The sequence below is a fragment of the Fragaria vesca genome, unplaced genomic scaffold (genome assembly GCF_000184155.1).
Source record: "Fragaria vesca subsp. vesca unplaced genomic scaffold, FraVesHawaii_1.0 scf0513126, whole genome shotgun sequence".
Classification (NCBI taxonomy): Eukaryota; Viridiplantae; Streptophyta; class Magnoliopsida; order Rosales; family Rosaceae; genus Fragaria; species Fragaria vesca.
In genome coordinates, this window is record NW_004443445.1 from 451,135 (window position 1) to 473,115 (window position 21,981).

General features: G+C 36.5%; 4 protein-coding genes and 1 pseudogene across 5 annotated transcripts in view; 2 read left to right on the plus strand and 3 right to left on the minus strand.

Moving 5' to 3' along the window:
* The window catches only part of LOC101293254 (subtilisin-like protease-like), a 9,190-nt gene extending 8,563 nt beyond the window's left edge, over positions 1-627 (plus strand). The window contains exon 9 of the mRNA XM_004309852.1: positions 92-627. Within this exon, the coding sequence (XP_004309900.1) occupies positions 92-627 (536 nt within the window). The remainder of the gene's footprint in view (positions 1-91) is intronic.
* Positions 628-2,764: 2,137 nt separating this feature from the next.
* LOC101293546 lies at positions 2,765-5,037 on the minus strand (annotated as a pseudogene). The gene is made up of 7 exons (XR_185503.1): positions 5,023-5,037; positions 4,840-4,911; positions 4,683-4,738; positions 4,311-4,407; positions 4,003-4,146; positions 3,294-3,506; positions 2,765-3,152 (listed from the first exon to the last, which is right to left on the minus strand). The product of XR_185503.1 is annotated as a pentatricopeptide repeat-containing protein At4g18975, chloroplastic-like (transcript).
* A 1,601-nt stretch (positions 5,038-6,638) lies between these two features.
* On the plus strand, positions 6,639-10,525 carry LOC101313087. The gene is made up of 10 exons (XM_004309838.1): positions 6,639-6,804; positions 6,966-7,088; positions 7,309-7,378; positions 7,543-7,688; positions 8,128-8,229; positions 8,301-8,498; positions 8,585-8,647; positions 8,735-8,824; positions 9,339-9,413; positions 9,966-10,525. The coding sequence occupies exons 1-10, from the start codon at positions 6,745-6,747 to the stop codon at positions 10,083-10,085; spliced, it is 1,047 nt and encodes a 348-aa protein (XP_004309886.1). The 5' UTR covers positions 6,639-6,744; the 3' UTR covers positions 10,086-10,525.
* A 2,783-nt stretch (positions 10,526-13,308) lies between these two features.
* Positions 13,309-15,117, minus strand: LOC101293839 (vicilin-like antimicrobial peptides 2-2-like). The gene is made up of 4 exons (XM_004309853.1): positions 14,763-15,117; positions 14,483-14,664; positions 14,311-14,391; positions 13,309-14,094 (listed from the first exon to the last, which is right to left on the minus strand). The coding sequence occupies exons 1-4, from the start codon at positions 15,115-15,117 to the stop codon at positions 13,309-13,311; spliced, it is 1,404 nt and encodes a 467-aa protein (XP_004309901.1).
* A 1,129-nt stretch (positions 15,118-16,246) lies between these two features.
* LOC101313377 (tRNA pseudouridine synthase A-like) lies at positions 16,247-21,269 on the minus strand. The gene is made up of 10 exons (XM_004309839.1): positions 21,054-21,269; positions 20,812-20,868; positions 19,718-19,795; positions 19,517-19,570; positions 19,347-19,429; positions 18,452-18,551; positions 18,283-18,345; positions 17,453-17,695; positions 16,733-16,793; positions 16,247-16,624 (listed from the first exon to the last, which is right to left on the minus strand). Exons 1-10 carry the CDS (start codon positions 21,267-21,269, stop codon positions 16,527-16,529), a joined length of 1,053 nt encoding a protein of 350 aa, XP_004309887.1. The 3' UTR covers positions 16,247-16,526.
* Between the last annotated feature and the right edge of the window lie 712 nt (positions 21,270-21,981).

Genomic DNA, 21,981 nt, shown 5'->3' on the forward strand with positions numbered 1-21,981 from the left:
CAAACAAGAGTCCATCTAATCATGTATCCATTTTTCCTCAAGAGATTATATATTTCACTTATCATACATCGAACTTTTGTTTTCCCTGCAGCCGGGATAAAAAACAACCTAGACATGCCGTTGAACGATGAATCAGGCAATGCTGCAACTCCCTTTGCATATGGTGCTGGCCACTTCCGACCCACCAAGGCAGCATACCCTGGCCTTGTGTACGATGCTTCCTACAAAGACTATCTTCTCTACTTCTGCAGTATCGGCGTCAAGAATTTCGATCCAAACTTCAAGTGTCCAAGATCACCACCAACAGCAGCCAACCTAAACTATCCTTCCATTGAAATCCCCAAACTGAATGGCACCATAACGATTAAGAGGACACTAAAAAATGTTGGTAACGCCAAAAGCGTCTACTTCTTTACCTCCAAACCGCCTCTGGAGATCTCGGTTAAGGCCTCTCCAAGTATATTGTTCTTTGATCATGTTGGCCAGAGGAAGAGCTTCACCATTACTGTCAAAGCAAGGACAGAGATGCCTAACGAGAAGCCGTTGAAAGATGAGTATGCATTTGGGTGGTACACATGGACTGATGGACCTCATATTGTAAGGAGTCCAATTGCAGTCTCTTTTTAGCATAGAATTAAAATGAGTACTCTTTTTAGTCTCTTACAACATCTCGTTGGGATATGCTTTACTGAAATCTATAGGAAAGAAAATAGATAAAATGGGACTCTTAGCCCCTCACTTGATCGACGGGTATGTCTAAATGTATCGTACCCTAGCCTATTTAGTATTAAAATTTAAAGAGAAGTTTGACCGCATAGTTTCTCCTATACTTGTTACTATAAATGCGATTATGAATTGATCAAATCTTTAACATTCAGTACATGAAACAATTGTTTTCAGAAGATACTATTACTTATCCCTCTGCTAGGGTAAGACAAGATAATCACCACAGCCAAGACTCTAACAGGTGCGGTATCAGGTTTCGCATTAGTTTGCCTGAAAAGAGTTTACACTGTATGAAGCTCCGACATATTTGTTCAATTGATGAAAACAAAATGATGCATCATCTCAAATTCTAGTACAAAATTAGCTAGCTATCCATCATCTATTAGCTATCATTTTAGTTTTCTCCTATTAGCTATCACTTTAGTAATTTTGAATTTGTGAAAGGAAAAATAAACATATATGTAACAATCTTAGGGAAACCCGAGTTCTTTCCTAAGTTTAGCAATGTCATGGAAAGACGAGGATGATGACTAAATACGTGGACACTATGTGAGTATCGACATGTCTGAGGTTCCTCGGGTGGTGCAACCATGAATTTGTTGGACAAAGATCAATGTTTCCGTCAAAAACTACTGTGGACAACAACACAACAGGGCCGGCCTTGAGCATAGCCTAAAAAACACAGGCCTAGAGCCCCACATTTCATGGGTCCTTAAAAAAAATCTCCTGTTATATATAAAAGTAAAAAAAAAAAAACAAGTGGCAATACAAAATAATAGTTTTAATTATTCTCCTAGCTTCATCTGCGCATGACTCTTCTTTCTTTTCCCACTAAATTCTCATCCATAAATTTCAAACCATCGATTTATCATTGTTATATTATCATCACCATATGCAATATTATTATTCTATTTCCTTTTTCTTCTTCAATTGATGAAACATAAATTTTCTGAATTTTCTCAGTCTTCTTTTCAAATTATTTTCAATTATTTGGGCTTTTAATTAGGTCTGTTTTCATTATTTCATTTTCTTGGTTTGATTAAACTTCTGAGTTTCTCTACTACTTTTTAGTTTGAACCATTTGTTACCAACTAGTAATTATACCCTATATTAATTGTTTGAGCATACTAGCTTAATTTTTATCTTTTGAAGGAAAAATGAATTTACTGAAATATGAGATCCCAATTTTATTGTTTGCCTAGAGCCCCGGTTAATTCAGAGCCGGCCCTGCAACAGAAGATCAAAATTTGGATTGAACAGGTTGTCAATGCGGCAGGGTTTCCTTACAATAGTTTTACCATCTCTACTTCTAGTTCGAATTCCCTATATCATTTTAGTTTCTCCTATTACCTATCATTTTAATTTTCTCCAATATCTAAACCGTAACTAGTGACTGAGCTATTATATTACTATTCTATCCAAAGTGTTAGAATACAGGTACTGTTATCAATTTTCATGGATCTCTTCACAAAGATAAAAATGTTGGTCATGAGGTTACTCATTCACATGAAAACACTTTGTAAATGAGGGTAGTCGTTCACACGAACCTTATGTAACCCGCTACGTATGAAAGGCTACGTGTGAAAACCTTATGTAACCCGCTACGTAATTCAACATGCTCTTTGTATAGAAAGCTGTAGTGCTTAGATTATAGAGACGAATGTATACTGATTCTACTGTGTATTCTCTATATGGCAGACAAGTTATTATCCATAAAATTAGAAGCATATCATATTTACTTGAAAATTAATGGATAAAGAATCACATTTACTTCTGTGCAGTCTACTTTTTAGTTAGAGGCACAACACTGCCAAGCCATTAGCCATGAGACTCCAGAATCGGAGTACAAACTTCAAATCATAGATCCATCTGATCACATAATCAAACACCATGCCACCAAATACGTACCGACAAAGGTCAAGTATCATAACCAATTAAACCACAAAATTAGGGTGTATTTGACAAAGATGTAAGCAGGGGCAACCTTTTGACACATCGTTATAAATATATTTACAGCATCCTTGTATCGAACAACAGATTCCTACTTTTAGATTTAAGAGTGGATCTTATTCAGTGTTTGTACATATCTTCATAATTCTATGAGATATAAAGAAGGAAAACTTGTACTCTATCTTCAGAAATATTGCTTGTCATCCTTGAACATTTACAAGTCTGTTTTGACACACAAAACAGGTACCACGATCAGATTTTGCTGTCCTCATTGGAAGGATGTCACCTTCATCCCATGCATTAGTTTTCACTTTAACCCTTTCACCCTGGAAGTGAATGTACTTCCATTTACACCCATATCTTCTCAAAACAAGTCTGCTCTTGTCTTCTTCGCCTAGCTCCTGAAAAACATGTGCCACTCTCTTGACAATATCTTCATCAGGTCTTACACTCAACTCTTCCATATATGCGAATACCTGATTTATCAGGAAGAGATTAAATTCCTAGCATCAAGACAATATTTCATAATATTCATATTTTAACATGTCACCATCTGTTCCAACAGTGTATAAATAACCATGAAAAGAATAAGGGAGTGCAAAAGTTCTTTATATTACCTTTATTATCTTATTTTTCATTTCATGATGATCATACAAAGAGATCATCCCAGAAAATAGCCGTTTTGGGATAGAGCGTGTATGTGTATGCAGAATCATGTTCCACAGTGATCCAGCCTCATTTAGCCTATGATCCATATCAAATGCCAGTAGAAGAGTGTCATATGTTGCCATTGTTGCTCCTTGACCTCTGCTTAGCATCCACTTTGCCACCTGACCAACACTAAGGATTAGCCACGAATAAGTTTCTTTGGGTCTTTACACAAGATAAATATTTACTCCATGTCCATAAATTATTGACTTGAGCTTCTTCTAGTCAAACAAGATACCCTATTAATACTTGTGTCTACATGAAACTCTATTAGAAAATAAAAAAGAGATCACAGCAAACCAATCAGAAGGTTACTAATCTATAAGAATCCCTAATAAGGCATCCTTGAAGAGCTATCTATATGTCAAGACTCTTTTGTTGTTTCATGACAAGTCACATTTTGCCTTTGAAGTTTCATGCGTTTAAGGGTTAGCTCTCAATATGAACCAGGCTAATGATTTGCCAACCATATGCAATCGAAATCAGGTGATGTTCTCCAATGGAACAGGTTGATATTATACCATGTGCGATGATAGCATATAAATGATTTAATGGTGAAATTTCCACTATCTTAAGTAATGCGTTATAAACTACTTTAAACATATGCAAGTGCCATACTTGAATTACACGCATCCACTGACTCCTCTTCCTCAAAATTCTCAAAGCCTTCGCTGCTGCAATCAGTGGGAATTCTGTCTCCTAAGCTGTCCATTTATCCAATGCTCCAAAAATAGCCTCTTTCTCATCAGGAAGATCAGAAACCTGCCATATCAACTATAATGAGGCAAAGGACACTGGAAACCGAACAATAACTTTTTGGAACTTAAAAAAAGAAAACCCTACTATTACATCATACAAAGAAGCAATATGTTTGAGAAGGTTATAAAACCTGAACATAAAAACACAACATGTGGAAAGAGACTAACAATTATAACAAGATTGAGTGTCTTCTGTCCAGACCCAGCTGAGTCTTTTTTCTTCCATAAGTGGTGCTCATTCCTTCCCACCTTCTTGATTATTTTCCTACACTTAATATGCAAAAGACTCTATTTTAAAATGCTTTAAACAACCTAAATAATACCTACATAAATAATACTCCGTAGTAGCTAGCTACCTGTTTAGACCAAAATAAAACGTAGCTAAGCATTTTATTGAAAAAACAGTGTTTTACTATTGAACTGAACATTAACAATCAGAGATTATGGATGCAAAGACTAAGAAAGAAAACCTACTTCTCGATTGCTTTTGAAGCAGTTACAATTTGTCTACTTTGCTTATGGGAGAACTTCATATCAAACCTGTTTGAACCCACAGCGTACTGTAAAGAATTCCTTGCGGAGAGAATTGAGGAAGACTGCAAATGAAATTTCCCGAATTTTAGAAAGCAGTTGGTATATTTATGACAACTTTGTTCTTGCTTGCACCATCAATGAGGGGGAGAACAGAGCCAATTACCTTCAGCAAGAGAGATGTTCTGCAATTAAAGAAGCCAAATTCGCGTGACAAAGTTGTTTCAGCTGGCTTGATCTAATAAGCAATCCAAAAAGTCAGCTTAAAAACACAGTATTGTAAGGTGGCCTCTGTAGGAAGTTTGACAAAGGGTGAATAACTCAGTTACTCACCTAATTAATTCCTGACTGGCCACAAATACATCTTCTGGAACTAGCAAACATTATACTTAACAAAAACCAGGAATCTTCAAATGAATAATGAACAGTGCTTTGGCCACAGTACAGTTCCCACTCTGAAAGACAATCATAATGCGCTACAACTTCAGACCATTTGCAGGAAGACAATAGCAACTGCATCAAACCATATAAAAGCCAAAAAATGAGAAATACGATTCACACAACCATTTGAATCATATTTCCTTAATAAGCACCTCATATCAACAATCAAGCATAAAAGTGATATCTTGGAGTTCATAAAAGCCAATGAAAATTTAGTTGGGCAAGATTGAAATGGGTTAGAGAAAGAACCCTACATGTAAATTCTCTAGCACAAATTGAAAAAGAAAAAAGCAAACAAACAAACAAATCAAGCCATAAACTGTTTATGCATAAAGATACAAGCTTTACAAATCAGATGCTCTGTTGGGCACTGAAGGGTTCAGCATACAATAACATTCAAATAGTTCCTACTGGTTAAACAGATTATGCTCCAATAGGGTTTTCAAAATTGAGCTCAAAGAGCATCCATAACACACCAAACTTAATGATGAAGCTAATCACCTGGTGTAGAAACATGGGTTCAATTTAATTTGATCAAAAAATATGAAATAGAAATGAGATTGAAGGGTTCATACCTTAAGCCTGGGTTTGAACTTTGAAGTGTTGGAAGCTAAATTTGCAGATGGGTATTAGACTATGAGTAATTTTAAATACACACCCTTACTTAATACACTACCCATTTAGTTTTTATTTCAATATTATACTAAATACACATCCTAAATTGCCTAAAATATCCTCAATATCTAAAACTAATAATAATATATTATTTAATATAATTATTATATATTTACTATTTCACAACTCTCTTTACGTATTCTCTTTTATTTTTGTTAGATTTTTTTTTATTGGGTTATAAATTTTTTCTTGATATTTTTTAATTTATAATTAAAAGAGTAATATTATATTCGAACTCCAAATCTCCAATATGACATCAATCGGCTAGAATTTGATGGAAAAAAAATATTGAACATACATATTTTTCAAAGTTAAAAAACTAGTAGAAATACAATAGCATAAAAACTAGTTTTTAGTCTGTAAGATAGAAACTAAAGTTGATTAAAAAAAACCAAATGAATCGGTAAATAGTACATGTGATTACGATAGTAGTCAAAATTCAGGTGATGAATTTTAGAGAAGAGATTTTTATTTCTTTTCTTTTGATGCGTAGTAATAATGGAGAAGAATTAGGTTTTAGGGAAGATGAAGTTTCATTTGTTTTTCTTTTTTTCCCTAATAATTGATGAATATTTTTGTAATTAAACATAATTATAAAATCTGATGTGAAATATAAAATAATAAAAGTGTGTATTAAAAGATTAAAGATGTGTATTTAAAATTTCTTTGGAGTATAATCTGAAACATAAAATGAAAAAGAGAACTCATTTCATGATCTTGCAATCAAAGTCCATCTGACGGTCAAAAAGCCAAGGTGGTTTACACCTGTTAGCACACAATTGGTGCCCACAAACAGAGTAGCTCCTCAACAAATGTGTCACAACTCAACATCCTAACCCAGCACAAAGTGAGACCAGAACTCTGAAACACTGAGTTTCAGATCCCCAGAGTTTGAGGCTCCCTCACTTTTACCAATCCGTCGTCGTTTTGAGGGCTGCTAATCTGAATTCCAAAGATGGATGCTTTAAGAAAACAAGCTATTAAGCTCAGGGAGCAGGTGGCAAAGCAGCAACAGGTATATCTATGACTACCCATTTCTCCATTGTCCACATTCATCTATTTTACAAGTGATTTCAATGCTACCCAGTTCACAATTTGATTCAAAATCTCTTCTTTTTTGATTTCTCAATGTTGGGTTAAGCTTTGTATTCTTGTTTGGTGTTGATGAAATTTCAGGCTGTGATAAAGCAGCTTGGGGGGAGTGGTTATGAAAGCTCAGATGTAATGGTGATAGATGAGGTTGAGATGCAGAGGCATCAACAGCTTGAGAAACTGTACAGGTCTACTCGTGCAGGAAAGGTATACATCAAATTTGTTTACATTGTAGATTTCGACTTTGAAACTATAGCTTATAAATTTGTAGTAGTCATTGTGGTGATTAGTTATGCGTAAATTGATCTTTGTTGAATCCGCTGTCATTTATATCAGTCTTTGTATTAGTTATGCGTAATGTTTGATTTTTTTTCGTACCAAACTTATTCTGTCTGTTAAACTCATTCTTCATATTACTTATTTTCAGGATTTTCAGAAAGAAATTGTAAAAGCAGCAGAAGCATTAACAGCAATAGGATATAAACACATTGAAGCAGGTAGAAATTTATTAGATTCAGTGTCATATCGTGATATAATGGGAAGTGTGTGGTGAAGTAGTAGCCTATGAAATTGGCTTATCTGAATTAAGTTTGCAAATAGAAAATATGCAAGGCTTGCTAGTTGCGCTCATTGCTGTTTATAATCTTTTTGTGGTAGTCAGGGACCAAGTTGTCTGAGGATTGTAGCAGATATGGTGCTGAAAATGTCCATGATAAAATTTTAGCTAAAGGTGCATCTATATATGGTGATGCTCGTAAGCATGTGGAAAAGGAACAAGAAGACTTGAATAAGTTGTTATCTTCACAGGTATATATCTTATGCTAGTGAATTTACCATTATATTTACTATGAATTCCACAGTTGAGATTACAATCATTTGTAATTCTGAACTCAGACATATCGTTTTTATATTAGCATTTTTTATCATGTTATGTCAAAGTTCTTAATACCTGGTGATTATTGGTTGAACTAATAGCATACAAAAGTGAACATGCAAGTCTCCCATCAAAGTTAATGCATATTTCTCTGTAAAGTTCACTTGTACATGGGTGGGCATGATTTCTAGGGTGGTATTGATTTAGTCAGTTGATGCCGGTCACTTTTCTGCTTGAAAGACACTCACGTACAATGGAAGCTTATAAAAATAGCTTTCACCTCTAGATGGACGTAAGTAGAATAATTTGTAAGCCAGTTCGTTATTGTAGAGTTCATCATTCTATATTTATTTTATTTTATTTTGGATTTAGGTTTTAGATCCGTTAAGAGCAATGATACTTGGTGCTCCTTTAGAAGATGCTCGCCATCTTGCACAACGTTATAGTCGAATGCGGCAGGAAGCAGAGACACAGGTAATGCCATTCCATTTTATATCGCTTCATAGATATTTGTCATGCGGTTACTCAACCCAAAATGCAAACAGGCGGTTGAAGTTTCCAGAAGGCAAGCAAAAGTAAGAGAAATCCCAAATCCAGAAAATGTTGGAAAGCTGCATGCAGCAGAAACAAAGATGAAAGAAATAAAAGCAAATATGGCAGTTCTGGGTATAGAAGCTTCAGCTGCATTGGCTGCTGTGGAAGCACAGCAACAAAGACTAACTTTTCAGAGGCTTGTTGCACTGGTATGAATATGACTTTCAAGATATGAATCTCTATGTTAAAGATTAGGTAGGTCATGCAGTTTGATACTATGCTTTGTTTCATTAAGGTTGAAGGAGAAAAGAATTATCATCTGAGAGTGGCTGCCATTCTTGGCGAGGTTGAAGCTGAGGTTAGTTCCACTCTTGATTACTTCAGAAGAAAACTGTTTTCCATCTAAACAATAATAACTTATGCTAAGACATGAATTTTGTGACAGATGGTCTCAGAGAAACAGCGTAAAGAGTCTGCTCCACCTGTGATTCCCCAGGAGAGCTTCTCAGAGAAAACAATGTACTTCTTGGCCGAAGTATGCTACTGTTCACCAAACATATAGCTGTCTTCTTGGTAGCTTTATTAATAGAAAGAAGAGGTTATCCATCCATTAGACCTTTTACATGTCATACAAGATGTGCAATATGCTGCACATTGCAGGTTTCATATGGTTATAGAAAAACTTAAGAACGAAAGAAGGGAAAGCATTGACAGATAAATTGGCTTAGGATAAAAATCGAACTTTTTTTAAGATCAATGTAAAGAATTTACGATAGGAAGCTTTGTTGGGTTATGGCTTTGAACATAAATTCTGTAACTACCATTGCCAGAAATTGAGAAAGGGACACAGCTAAATCAGTTGAAGGGATATTCTGTCAACTGCAGATATTAACTGATTTGAATTCATTCTTGTAGGCCATTAAATATACAAATTTCTTGCATGTTGTAAGTTGTAACCATTCTTGAACGGACTCCCTGACATACCATATGTTTAAACTACCTCCAAGACTGTCAGCTTTATATAATTCCTTTTATTTCACTTCATTCAGGCAACTCATTCTTTCACTGCCGCATCGGAGAAGGAACTAAGCTTGTCAGTGGGTGACTACATTGTTGTGCGAAAGGTAATCTCCTTTAGATCACTGTTCAGTTGTTGATTAACAAAACATAATGTTGATAACATAATGTTGATAGACATTTATGGACTTTTGTCATGCCAGCACTGCAAAAGGATATTTCTTCCACACCATATTCAGAGATTTATTTTAGTGGTTCAGCAAATCCATATAAATGAGAAATGTGAATTTATAATAATGGCATATGAACGTTGTCAGACAATGACTAGCAATCTAGCACTGGCGATGCCCCTCCCGGATAGAGGCTTCTCTTTTTCTTCTTCTTATTGTTGTTATTGTTTTTATTATTGTTGTTATTGTTATTGGAAAAATAGTGGCTTCTCTTGATGCTTCAACCATGCGAGTTGCATGAGAGACCCTGTGCCTTATGGCTGGTAGTATTTTAAATATTTAAACATAAAAGCAAGCATATGCTATGCTTTAGTCAGATGCTCTACGAGTCTACGACAAATACAGAGTAAATTAGCTAAGTTCTAAAATTTCATTTGACCTTGCCTAATCTTTGCTTATTCACTGTTGTCTACAAAATTGTTAAACCAGGTGAGCGCATCAGGATGGTCAGAAGGAGAGTGCAAAGGTAAAGGAGGGTGGTTTCCATCAGCATATGTGGAGAAGCGTCAACGGATCCCGACCACTGATCTTTCTTCTGATGTTTACTAAGGCGGGCCTCAAGTTCAACTTGCTGATGACACATTTGTAAGGTAAGAAGCAAAAGCAGCTAGTGCATTACCTTGAGAGTCCCTGAGAATACCTCCAATGCCTCCCTTAAAATCATTGTGCAAAAACGCACCATCTACCTTTAGTTTCAACATACCAGTTGCAGGTGGCTTCCACTTAGGTTTACAGGTTACACTCGATTTTGAGTTAGTAGAACTATTTGCAACAACAAAGTCATGATACCATGCCATAGATCCACAGAGAATATCAACAGCAGATTGAGGCTTTTGTGACCAGAAGGTGTCATTTCTATTTTTCTAAATACCCCAGATAAATCAGCAGTTTCTCAAACTTTTCAGAAGTCAAAGTTGAGGCTTGTTTTGTAATATAATTAGAAATGAGACCTAATTCAGTAGACAACAATATATAAAAATTCCACTTTTTATTTATGTTCTTCATTTCCTTTTTTTTCCCTTAGAGATTTATATGTTTAATTAATGAGAAAACCATTTTGATGTGTTCATTTCTTTTAAGAATTAAATTCAGTTTATCCTTATGAGGTTTGAGAGTAACTTCATGTTAATCCCTATACTTTCAATTTCATCAGTTTACTCCTCAAACTTTTGAATTTTCCTCAACCGTGACCAATGTCCTATTTTCTGTCCAAATCAGACGTTAACTGCTGATAATTTTAACCTTAACTGTGAGGCCCGTGTCTAGAATTAACGGTCAATTCAAACAGAATATGAGAATTTGGGCACGGCATACAAAAATTAAAGAGTTCAGAGGGTAAACTGATGAAATTAAAAGTGTAGGGATTAACATGAAGTCACCCCTAAATCATAAAGGGGTCAATTGAATTTAATTCTTCTTTTAATTTACTTCTTTTAAGAATGGAAGATATTCAGTGTATACGGCTTTGTTTATACACATTATTTGGATGGTTAATATTAGACAACATTAGTAGTATCAATGGTTGACACCATGTATAAATAGTTAAGATTGCACCTTTTTTTTTTATCAAATGCACAATAATGTGTTACAATACTGTGAGTCGAATTCACGACCTCTTACTTACAAGGAGAGACTTATGAAGGAGAGACTTATGCCACTAGTCCAAATGGTACCAGGCAAGATTGCACCATTTACATACATTTTTTTAGATCATGAATTTCACCATATACATACATGTTTACAACTATTACAATAACTAATTCTGAAAAAGAAGAATAAAAAACAAACAAAACACATTGTTTTCTTCAACACGAACCTTTCACAATTTTGTTTTTCTTTTTTGAAGAAAGCTTTCACATTTGTCTCGTCTAACCCTCGTTTCCCTCCCAGATCCAAACCCAACCCTCTGTTATTTCATTGCTCTCTGCTGCACAACTACAAGGTATTTTCTTCTTTGGATTCATACTTTGGTGTTGTAATCTTTGATTCCCAAGTGAATTTCTGTTTGATTTCCAAAGACTTTAAAAAGTCTTGAGTCAAGTCCACTGCTTTTGTGTTTGGTGTAATTTGAGCTTGGAACTGAAACAATGGAGATAGATAGCAACCTGATCATCAAGAAAGATAAGTTAGAAGCTTTTGATATTCTCCGAAAAGCCTCGACAATCTCAGCCAAAAAACATAAACTTCTTGATCTTCACCATTCTTACCTCCCTCCCTCGCTTCTGTTTCTTGGTTTACTATGAACCTTTTCTCCATAGATTCCTCCTTTGTATCTCTCAAGTACTAAATCCCTCCAATGATAATGACTTGAGTTATATTCGGTCACGACCATTTCGTTTGTCAATACCAACTGACATAACAACAAAACTGAACAATGAGTTCCGTGGTGGGTTGGTTCAGATAGGCCTTGTTTATTTGATCCCTCTCCAGCTCCTAGAGCTCAGCACCATCCTTGTGATAGTTGATTTGGCATCGAAGACATATGCTAGACAAGAAGAGGAAGAGCCACCATTGACACTCAAGGAAATGGTTCGTAAACCCTTCGATGTAAGTAGAGTCATAGGCACTTTGGACACATTTGTGTATGTTGTCATCATGTCGACTATTTCTTTACTAGGTTTGGTATGGTTAGCAGCAACATACTATGTTGTCACCATGTTCAATCACGATGTACTAGTCTTCGTGTGGAGTTGGGTGGGATTTGTGGGACTTATGACAATGTATTTGGGATGGAGCGCGGTGTGTAACATGAGTGTTGTGATATCAATTCTTGAGGGGAGATATGGAACCAAGGCAATCGCTTCAGCGATTTCTTATAGCTTTGGTAACGAATGGAGAGGGTTTCGTTTGATGCTTGTTTTCTTTGCTTGGGAAGTTGGTTTGAGGTTGCCCTGCTTCCATTTTGACTGCAAAGGAACTTGGAGTGTTGGTATTTTGATACAAATTGGCTTGTTCTGCTTGGGAAATGTGGTGAAGTGGGTCGCCTTCACGATTTACTTCTATGGTTGTAAGAACCGTGAAATAGAGAGGAAGTTGGTGATGAAAGCTAAGAAAAGAGCTGTTGAAAGTGGTTGATGAGTTAGTAAGAGTTTCTGTACTGCAGTATTGTGCATTGCTCAATTTCCATTTTTCGGATGTTGCGTAATGTTTATGTTACTACATTACTGGAATATCCCAAATTTCCAGAAAAGAAGTGACAAAATAAGCACTTGGGTTGAAGTTTTGAACTTCGTATTAGCTCCTCAGTTTACTTTCTTCTATATGTCTTGGTTGTTTGCTTGTCATCTAGTGTATGGACATTTTAACAACTAAGAACAAAGATGAGTACTATATTTTAGAGCGTGCTTTGATCATCACGTCAAACGAACAGAATGACAAAGGTAGATTTCTAGCATTGTTTGAAATGAAATGTGAAACTAACTAGTAACTACCTGGTTCCAATTTGTATTGTATATACTATATATTGAAGAGGAAACCACACCAAATCCACCACATTCGTTGAAATGATACGAACTTTCAATTTGAAGTCAGTGAGAGCGACTTCTTGTTTTAAAACTCATTGTAATAATAAGTTCTTTCTTTTGATAAAAAAGGACAAAAAAAAAAACAAAAACAAAAGGTATGAAGCGAAAATGCTCAAATCGGGGGAGCCTATATACCGCAGCACAGAGCTCCTTAGCCTGAAACACAAAATTTATTCATCTTATTCGCCAGACCAAGTCCTCAACCAAAAGCCATAATCATTTCATTTCCAAGCTCACCTTTCTGCCATTTAATGCCTCTCTGCATTGTAGGGCAAAATGACAGCTTCACGTTGAGCATCGACAAAGCGATTCAACCTTCCCTCACTCACACCAAAAGCAGCTGCAAGTTCTTGACCTCTTAGAGCCTGCAGCACCGAGCTAGAACCAGCCAAGAACTGTGGATGGTTCGGCTGCGGCGAGGTAGTGAACCCAAAAATCTCAAGTTGCTCGTTGTTAGAAGCTACTTGGACAAATGGGAAGTACCTCGGCACCCAAAACACACTCCCTGGCTTTAGGTCTGCCTTCATTGCCAAAGTTCCATTTGGAAACACAATCTGGAGATGTCCTGAGCCTCTTGTAACGACGCCGTATTCGGTTGCTGCTGGGTTCACATGTGGTGCCAACATTGACCCTGCATTGAGTCTAATAAGGTGAACGCCGACGCCAGAGTTTTGTAGGGGAGAGAAATTAGACTCATCAACTGAGAGGATCCATCCATGGTGGTTCTTGAAATCTGGCTTTCTATTGTAGAGGTTGTGGGATTCCTGTGAGTGGTCATGATGATGCTGCTTTCTCTTCTCGTTTTCAGGTTTTCCAAACACGGAGTTCAACAGTTTCCTCCATGACCGAGTTAGGGTTTTCTCCGGTTCTTCTGAGAGGTCCACCAATTTCTTCAACTCTTGTAGTCTGTCCTGCTCTTTCATGCTTACGAACTTACTCCAAAGGTTTGATGATGATGATTGAGAATTCTTTAGATGTACAATTGCACCCTCTTGGTGCCTTGTCAAAACCTGCCTTAATTCTGAAGATGAGACCTGAAATGGACGCAAAGTGTCAGTCATCCTCATTCTCATGCATGCATGCTATTCAAAATGCTTTGTCTATTACATATCCAAGTTTTGGGTGCAATCACTGCAATGTACTTCGAGTTTTGTACTTGAAACCTTGGATACGATTGCATTTGCAACCCTTGGAATTCTAGCGATTATAGGGGAGGATTCAAATTTGAAGTTATATAATGCATTACTTACATTAAATGCATTTGTGAGTATTTCCGAATCAAACCCAGAAAGTACAGATTTCGGGTTGGTTCCTCCACCAATGAAGAAATTCTGCAGTTGTAGAAACAAAATGAGCTATAGGACTATAAATTAAGCTGGTTAATTAAGAGGATTGATTATGATTAAGAAATGGTTGGTGTACCTCCAAAGTACCCATTCTCAAACTGTCAGATGTGTCAACGCTGAGAATGATCTGAAGTCTCTGGTGCTCCCTAGCATTATGCAAGTAGAATGTGGAACCTGCTGGGATCCTGTGCACATCCCCAGCCTTCAATTGTCTCTCTCCCAGTTCATGATGGTGTACCAGTCCCAGGTTTCCTTGCCCTGGATGAATATATAGTAAAGGTTCCATTACACTACTGATAAGCAGCTCAACAGTGTCAATTTTGAAAAAAAAAAAAAAAAATAGAAAGTATATATACCTCTTTGGACAAAGAGGATCAAGCTGGAGTCCAGGTACTGAGGGATGAAGAGGGAGTTAGGTTCCAAAGTGAGAAACCCAACATTTATATGCCTATCAACTATTTCATGACCTACACTTCTCACCACCCTCATTTCCCCAGCTTCAGTTTTCACCAGGACCCTTGATCGTTGCAGAAGGAAATAATGGTGATGCCCTCTGTGATGATGATGATGATGATGCTCTTCCCACTCTTCTTCTCTCTGATCCTTTCCCCATTCTTCATCTTCATGATTAAAGCTCATAGCCATTGCCATAACTCCATAGGAAAGCACAAGCACAAGAGCCAGGAGGCTTACCATCACTCTGTCTCCCATTTTTGATTGATATGTTGGTTTCTTCTCTTAGTATTACTCTAATGAGTTTGTGTGAAATGGTGGAGTGGAGTGGGGTGGGGTTTAAGTAGAGGTGAGTAACAGACTTGAGGGAGACAAGTGTAGGTGCATCCGGGCAGAGAAGTTTTCCAACAGTACTAAACTAGAGAGACACAGCTAGTCTTCAGCTCGATCTTGAATTTCTCAGTGTAACCAACCTCCTTTCTACTCGTTCTCTACACAAAAAGGGTACTCTAACTTTATTCGAGTACTTTGCATTAAAAAGTTATATAATGCTAGCTTCTGTATGAATTTGATATATACAGTATGTTTTGCAAGAAACCCTGTTTTGCACACACCAAATTTAATTGTAAGAAAAACCAACGTTAATCCAAATGATGGAGAAGGCGTTTCTTGAAAATAATTGTTCAAAACCTCAGGAATGGAGTTCTATCTACACCTTTAAATTTCGACATTTGAACCTCCAACTAACCACTGTTCCTCAAATTAGAAAACCTCAAACACCCATTGGAGTGTCCATTTTGCCAACAGTGAAGTGGCCATACTTCCATAGTTCCAATTGAATAATTGAAAAATTAAGAACCTGAAAATAGCACATCCTTCGAATTAAATGTTCAAAAATGGTTCAGCAATCGTTCTTGTGACTACGAAACATTTCTTCCCAATTTGCAATCAACTAAAGGTCATTGTGATGGCTTAATATAACCTCTTCGTAACAACTAAGAACTCCATTGAACTATAGCTGCATGAGACAATTTGTAATTAGTTTCACTGGAATCTTTAACACAACGTTGTTTGAAGGTCTCAGACTCAGTTTCTTCAATGAAGGTTGAAGGTCTCAGTTGGATCCCCTCATAAAAAGATTAAATTAAACTAGAGTTTGAATTAATGACTTTGTCAATCTCACCAATCTAGTGCTCCATACATAAATACCTTTTTCAATCTCACTTGAAATCTATCTAGAGTTGTTAAGAAATTATTATCTAAGGCTCGCCCAAGTTTAAAACCTATGCGAGTGATAGGGCAGCAAAATGTGCTAACAAGTGAACTAACTGATTCTGTATTTCACCAATTTGAAATCTAAAACATAGTTTACAGATAAAATCAATTGGGTAACAAAATTGGAAGTATTGTATGCTATAGGGAACTGGGGAAGTTTGTACAAATAACAAATCCCATGATGAGGCTACCTGGTACAGATCCGAAAATACTAGTACTACCAATAATAACAATAACACTAACAAAAATAACCTATAGGAGGGCGGAAAGGGAAGTTGTTAAAAGATCTCACCTGCTGGTACCTCCCTGCATGCTATCTTGATCATACAAATGTCTACTTCAAGATTTGCAAGTCCAACATAAGTATAAATATCGAGCTCGAATTTTTGGTCTCATGGCAAATCGTATCTCACATGTCCAAGATATAGACCACAAGCAGGCGCCATGGGGCTAGCAGCAGTCACTGTCTTTGCATTCAAAATCCTCTCCACTGAATATTCCATTTTTATCAGAGAGAGAGGAAAAAGAAAGTTAGCAAATGGCAAGAGAAATACCAAATTACAAAGAATTGGGGAAATGAAAGAAAAGGAAGCCCCACCGTCAGGTATTTTTAGATCTCCAGTTCCAACACATTTGAGGACACCAACAAGCAGTCTTACCTGTGTATAAATTTTACAATCTCAGTGGATAGGTCCTAAAGGGCTTGAACTCCAGTAAACAGATATGTAGGACTCCATATTTCTAATCACTTAAGAGTACCCATCAGAATTTGTTTTTCAATTGGAAAAAATAATTATTCAATATTGTTGCGGCAACTGAAGTGATGATCCATTAAATTCCATTAAAGAGCATAAATTTTCTGTAGAACTCATAACATGGTACTATTGTGGCACAAAATAATTACACCATTAGACTAAAAGTCCAAAACATGCTCAAAGTTGTTAGTCAATAGGAAAGGGAAAGCAACAAATTTGAAGTTCAAGTGGAAAAGAAAAGTTAATAATAAATATATAATATTCAGATTGCATATGTCAATTGACCCTGTTAGTTAATCTATTCATGGCACCAATGAATGGAGTTATATGTTAATTCTTGGGTATGTTGGTACAATCTTATGGATGCAGAGCAATATAATTTAAGAAGTTGTTATAGTGGACCCAAAAGTAACAAAAAAACAGTACAAACAAACTCACCAGCCCTGATACTGATAACAAAGCATGTATGGACTCACCAAAAACAAAAGCCTTAATACCAGACACCCAAAGAACATAAACAGTACACCATAATATACAAGACACCTAAAAGACAGATTCAAGACCTGGTGGTATAGAAAGGCACGTGCTCGTGCGGTTACAACAATGCATCTGTGTTTTTTCCTCAAGCCAAATCCTTGATCAGTTCCTCCATTGAAACTAGAGTGGCAGTCGGCCTCGGGATTGTTGGTGCACTGAATATCTTTCTGCACTAAATTTCTTGTCCTCTCTGCTATTGTTGGAAAGTTTGGAGATGAGACAACCTCAGACACATTTAACTCATCTAGTGTTCTGATCGGTGACTTCGCCTGAAAATAATGTTCTTTTAGAACCCTACATAGTCTTTTCCATTATATATATTTAGAGAACATCCAACCACACCTGAAAGAAGAGCAACAAACAGAACTTGCAGGACAGGGTATACTGAGCATGCTATTGTATAACGGTCAAAATAAAGCAGCCAACCTAAATTAATCTCAGTCTAGACTCTAGATACACCAACAAACATCTTTTCTACTTCAAATCCACAGATGTATGTATTAAAGTGCGGTAATCAAGAATTACCCCCTTATTCCTTAGATTTAAAATCAATGTCCAATTGGAGCCCTACAAATTACTTAATTTTTTTTTTTTTAAAGACAACAAAGAAACATAGTACTAAAACTCAAACTTTAAACCATGAACAAGGTTTCCCAAACCAAGGCCAAACTATCAAAATGCTATCTATTTTACCAGACACTAAGGTAAGCTCAGAGGCCTCCAAAATTCAAATGAAAGGAGATTAAAGGAATATCTCTAAGAACAGTTGTTAATAAAGCTGTCCTCATTATAATTAGATTTCATCTCATTGTACAATATCAGTAACAAAATTAAAAGAAAAAAGAGAGAGAACTACCTGACAACCTGCTGCTCTAAATGAACTAAAATCATGGTGTCCAACCAGAATTTTGCAGGCTTCCTGCAAGATTTAAACTAGTGAAATTTCCTGGATAATGTTGTTAGGTTGATTGCTACAGATATGTACTCAAGCAAACATAATGTGTTGTGAAATCTGTAAACTCTACCTGCATAGCCAAAACATCCAGCTCCTCAGGTATATGCCATGCGCGGTCTTTTTCAAAGGTTGACAAAGGCTCTGGCCCAGATAGCAAGCGATAGAAGTACCTGAATGTAGTTTAAAGGAAACAGATCAAACATCTTCTATAGAGATTTGAAGTATTTAAATATAATAAACATATATGCATGTCCTAACTGCAGCATTCTGTAAAAGATGCCATTAAACTGAACATTCAAACTGCAATCAACTCAATAACTTATGATCACTCTACAAAAGTTTCTATGGTGGGCACCAGCACTCTGAAACATAGCTGGATCCCACCACGTTATTCAAAACTGCACTTTCAGCAAACCTCTGTTTTACAAAAGTCACCAGAAGCTCGTCAACAAGTAGCAGCACATGCAATACAAGCCTGAGATCCTATCCTAGTGATCTGTTCCTAAAGACTAAACAATGTACTCTTACCTAGGAGTTTCTCAAACTTATAAATGACACCGTTGGGCTTCCTAATTTAAATTTCCATCAGTCCCTCACTAAACCAAGATGGATATTTTTCCCCTATAAAGAGCCTCCAGGATCCCTAAAAATATAAAGGAAAGTCGTTCCTTCAGGTTTCATGAGCTTCCTACTCATATTGGTGGTATTATTCTATTCTCGATGCCTTCTCATGGTTCAATGGCTATTAATAATTAACTATACTACTTTTTTTATTAACAGTAAGTCAAGTCTTAAGTGCCTGACAAATCTTATAAGGTGTTGATGTGACCTACGTGCAGATGTACCAGACTAACTGGGAGATTATAATGAACTGTGCATAAGTTTTCAGGACTACTGTTAACAAAGATCAATGTCCTGAATGGATTTACATTCTTTTGACCTATTATAGATTCATGAGTACCTACGTGCGTTCTTGGGCTTTAAATCTAGCATGAAAATCAGCTGGAACACTTCGAACATCAACCACCATTACATCACCTTCATTCTTCTGATGAGACAAAAAAAAAATGCATCAGAATTGCCTCTGGTTTTCAGATCCACATTTTTCAGTTCTTTAATCCAAGAAAAACAATACCTGTAAGAAATGGTTTACAGCTCTTTGGACCACTATAGGTTCATGAGGTGGTAACTACATGTCAGCATAAACAATTTAGCAACAAGAACTGTTAATGTATCATATCCTTTCTTTTTTGTCCCACAAAGAGGAATATGAAATATATGGTTCCCTTCATATATGCAAAACATTCCTAAAGAAATTAACTTTTAGATAACATACCACTTCACCAGGCTTTCTTTTGCTTATGCGCTCAATATCTACATGACAAACATTGGATAAAGCATGAACTCCAGCATCCTACAACATAAAATGATGCATCCACCTCATGTCTCGCGTGATATAACAAATGCCAGTAAGTAAACAAGACAAAGTAACACTGACGGAAAGAAACTTTCTGCTGCATGCAAATATAAAATTAATTCAATATAAGAAAATTTTAGTTTCTTTACAAAATAGCTGGGTTCATGTAAAATCTAAAATAAAAAATCAATTATTAAATTAATTCTTAGAGATGCTGTCATAAAAAATTAAAAATAAATATGGGACGCATGGTGAGAAGTCAATATCATAACTACATTTCTGAACTCAAAGTCAGTCTAACCAGTACAGTTAGAAATATGGAACTTTAAATTAAATTTAATTTCTTGAATCCTTTATAGTAATTGCGGTTACACAATTAGAGAAAAGGATTTGAAGAAATAAACACTCTGCGACATTCGTATTTTGCTAACTCTGACTTCAGTTCAGCAAAGCATGTATACAGTAACATTACTCAAATGGTTCTAGCAAATCGATCCAAACTTATGAAAATTGGCTATGATTGATGAAGACAAGCTAAGAAGCCTTCCACATTCCCAGTCTTCAATAGATGCACTACACATGCCAAGGATGTAAGAATTGCAGAAAATAGCATTTGCTTAACCTTTTTCTTTCTTTCTTATCACACCCTTTCACAACGTGATCTGTAGCTTAACTGGCTACAGTATAAAAGGCCGGATCAATGGAAATAGAAGGATAACTATGGAGTTAGCACAACATTCCGAATATGGTTCCAAAAACTAAATTCCCATTCTTCTAAATTACAGCATTTGCTAAGTTATATTACTATACTACCCATGCAAGTTTTGGGGAGAAAAATTTCTCACTCCCTTAATTTATTCATTGATATATAGATATCTCCAGCAGATTGATTTCTAGGTAAAAATAAAACAGACGTTGCTACATGAGTAATAAACCAAAGAGAAAAAAAAAAAGCTGTAATGGTAAACAAGAAGTAGAATTAAGATGTATTAGTAAACAAAGCATAAACTTACAGTTCGACTCGAACAGAAGATTGACACTGGCTGCCCAATAAATTTGCGAAAAGCCTCCTACACAAATGCAAACAAAACTAATCATTTCTCCAGCACCAGAGGCAGAATTACAATATGACTAACGCAAATGCAAACTGATTCATACAAATTTCTGTTCAAATTTATCAGTCAGCATTATGAGGTGTAAAGTTCGAATCTCGGCAGTGATGAAAAGAGGTTAAAAGAGTGAAATGGAAATGGACCTCAAGAACGCCAACAACAGTGCGGCAATTGGACTGTTGCTGAGAGCCAGAGAAGCGAGTGCCAATGTACTCTATTGCGATCAGATAGCGTTGGATTCCCTGGGGTTTGCTCATGGATTCTGCTTCTGCTTCTTCGCTTGTGGTTTTGGAAATCTTTGAAGGTCTTTTGGGAGATTGGGAGCGGCTCTCTAGTGAGTGCTTAAGATTTTCTGACATGGGTTTTGGGGAAAGTTGAAGAAGCAGGGGTTTAAGCGCTCGGAGAGGAAGAAAAAGATGGAAAGGGAGAGAGTGAGAGTGGGCTGCGTTCAAACTTCAAATGCCCCAACCGGCCAACCCTACCTCTGCTAAGCCAAGGTAAGAACCCGTTAAGTTAACGGGTTTAACCATGTCGGGCCTCACGGGTTTGCGGTTTCTGTTGGAGCCCGTTAGAACCCGCTTATTTTTTTCCAGGAACGACTGAACGAGCACGAAAATGAAAAGGGCAGCAATTGGATTTAATTTATACGGTAATTTTTTTTTTTTAAGTTCCAATGGATTCTGTTAGGATCGCTCTATCTTACTCCTTTTCTGTATCAGCCCAATATTTATGCACAAGCCCATAAGTAGTGAACCCAACTAGAGTAACCCATTTCTAATGGTGGTCCTAACACACGTGTCCATCTACTGTTTTGTCAATGACATTATCATCTTCCTTTATATTCTCTGTATTGCATCCATTTTGGATTATCAATGAAATATGAATCTTGTTATTTAGTTTTCTTCCTTTATTTCCTTTAGTCTCTTGTAGTTTAGGGTTCTATGGATTCTGATCCTAACAACTGGTACCCAGAGCCGGTTCCGATGTGGAACTTGCAAACTCCGACCATTTTCATCCCACCCTCACCCACCCTCGTTAACCCACCGCTGTCGCCACCACCACACTTTTTGT

What these genes read in the sequence shown, in the direction of transcription:
- LOC101313087 (XM_004309838.1), top strand. Translation starts at nt 6,745, where the DNA reads ATGGATGCTTTAAGAAAACAAGCTATTAAGCTCAGGGAGCAGGTGGCA. An exon ending in GGTCTACTCGTGCAGGAAAG is followed by an intron (nt 7,089 to 7,308) that starts GTATACATCAAA and finishes ACTTATTTTCAG; the next exon opens with GATTTTCAGAAAGAAATTGT. An exon ending in ATAAGTTGTTATCTTCACAG is followed by an intron (nt 7,689 to 8,127) that starts GTATATATCTTA and finishes TTTTGGATTTAG; the next exon opens with GTTTTAGATCCGTTAAGAGC.
- LOC101293839 (XM_004309853.1), bottom strand. Translation starts at nt 15,117, where the DNA reads ATGGGAGACAGAGTGATGGTAAGCCTCCTGGCTCTTGTGCTTGTGCTT. An exon ending in TGAGAATGGGTACTTTGGAG is followed by an intron (nt 14,392 to 14,482) that starts GTACACCAACCA and finishes CTACAACTGCAG; the next exon opens with AATTTCTTCATTGGTGGAGG. An exon ending in TACTCACAAATGCATTTAAT is followed by an intron (nt 14,095 to 14,310) that starts GTAAGTAATGCA and finishes CGTCCATTTCAG; the next exon opens with GTCTCATCTTCAGAATTAAG.
- LOC101313377 (XM_004309839.1), bottom strand. Translation starts at nt 21,269, where the DNA reads ATGTCAGAAAATCTTAAGCACTCACTAGAGAGCCGCTCCCAATCTCCC. An exon ending in AAAGAAAGCCTGGTGAAGTG is followed by an intron (nt 19,571 to 19,717) that starts GTATGTTATCTA and finishes GCTGACATGTAG; the next exon opens with TTACCACCTCATGAACCTAT. An exon ending in AGATCTAAAAATACCTGACG is followed by an intron (nt 16,625 to 16,732) that starts GTGGGGCTTCCT and finishes TGGAATATTCAG; the next exon opens with TGGAGAGGATTTTGAATGCA.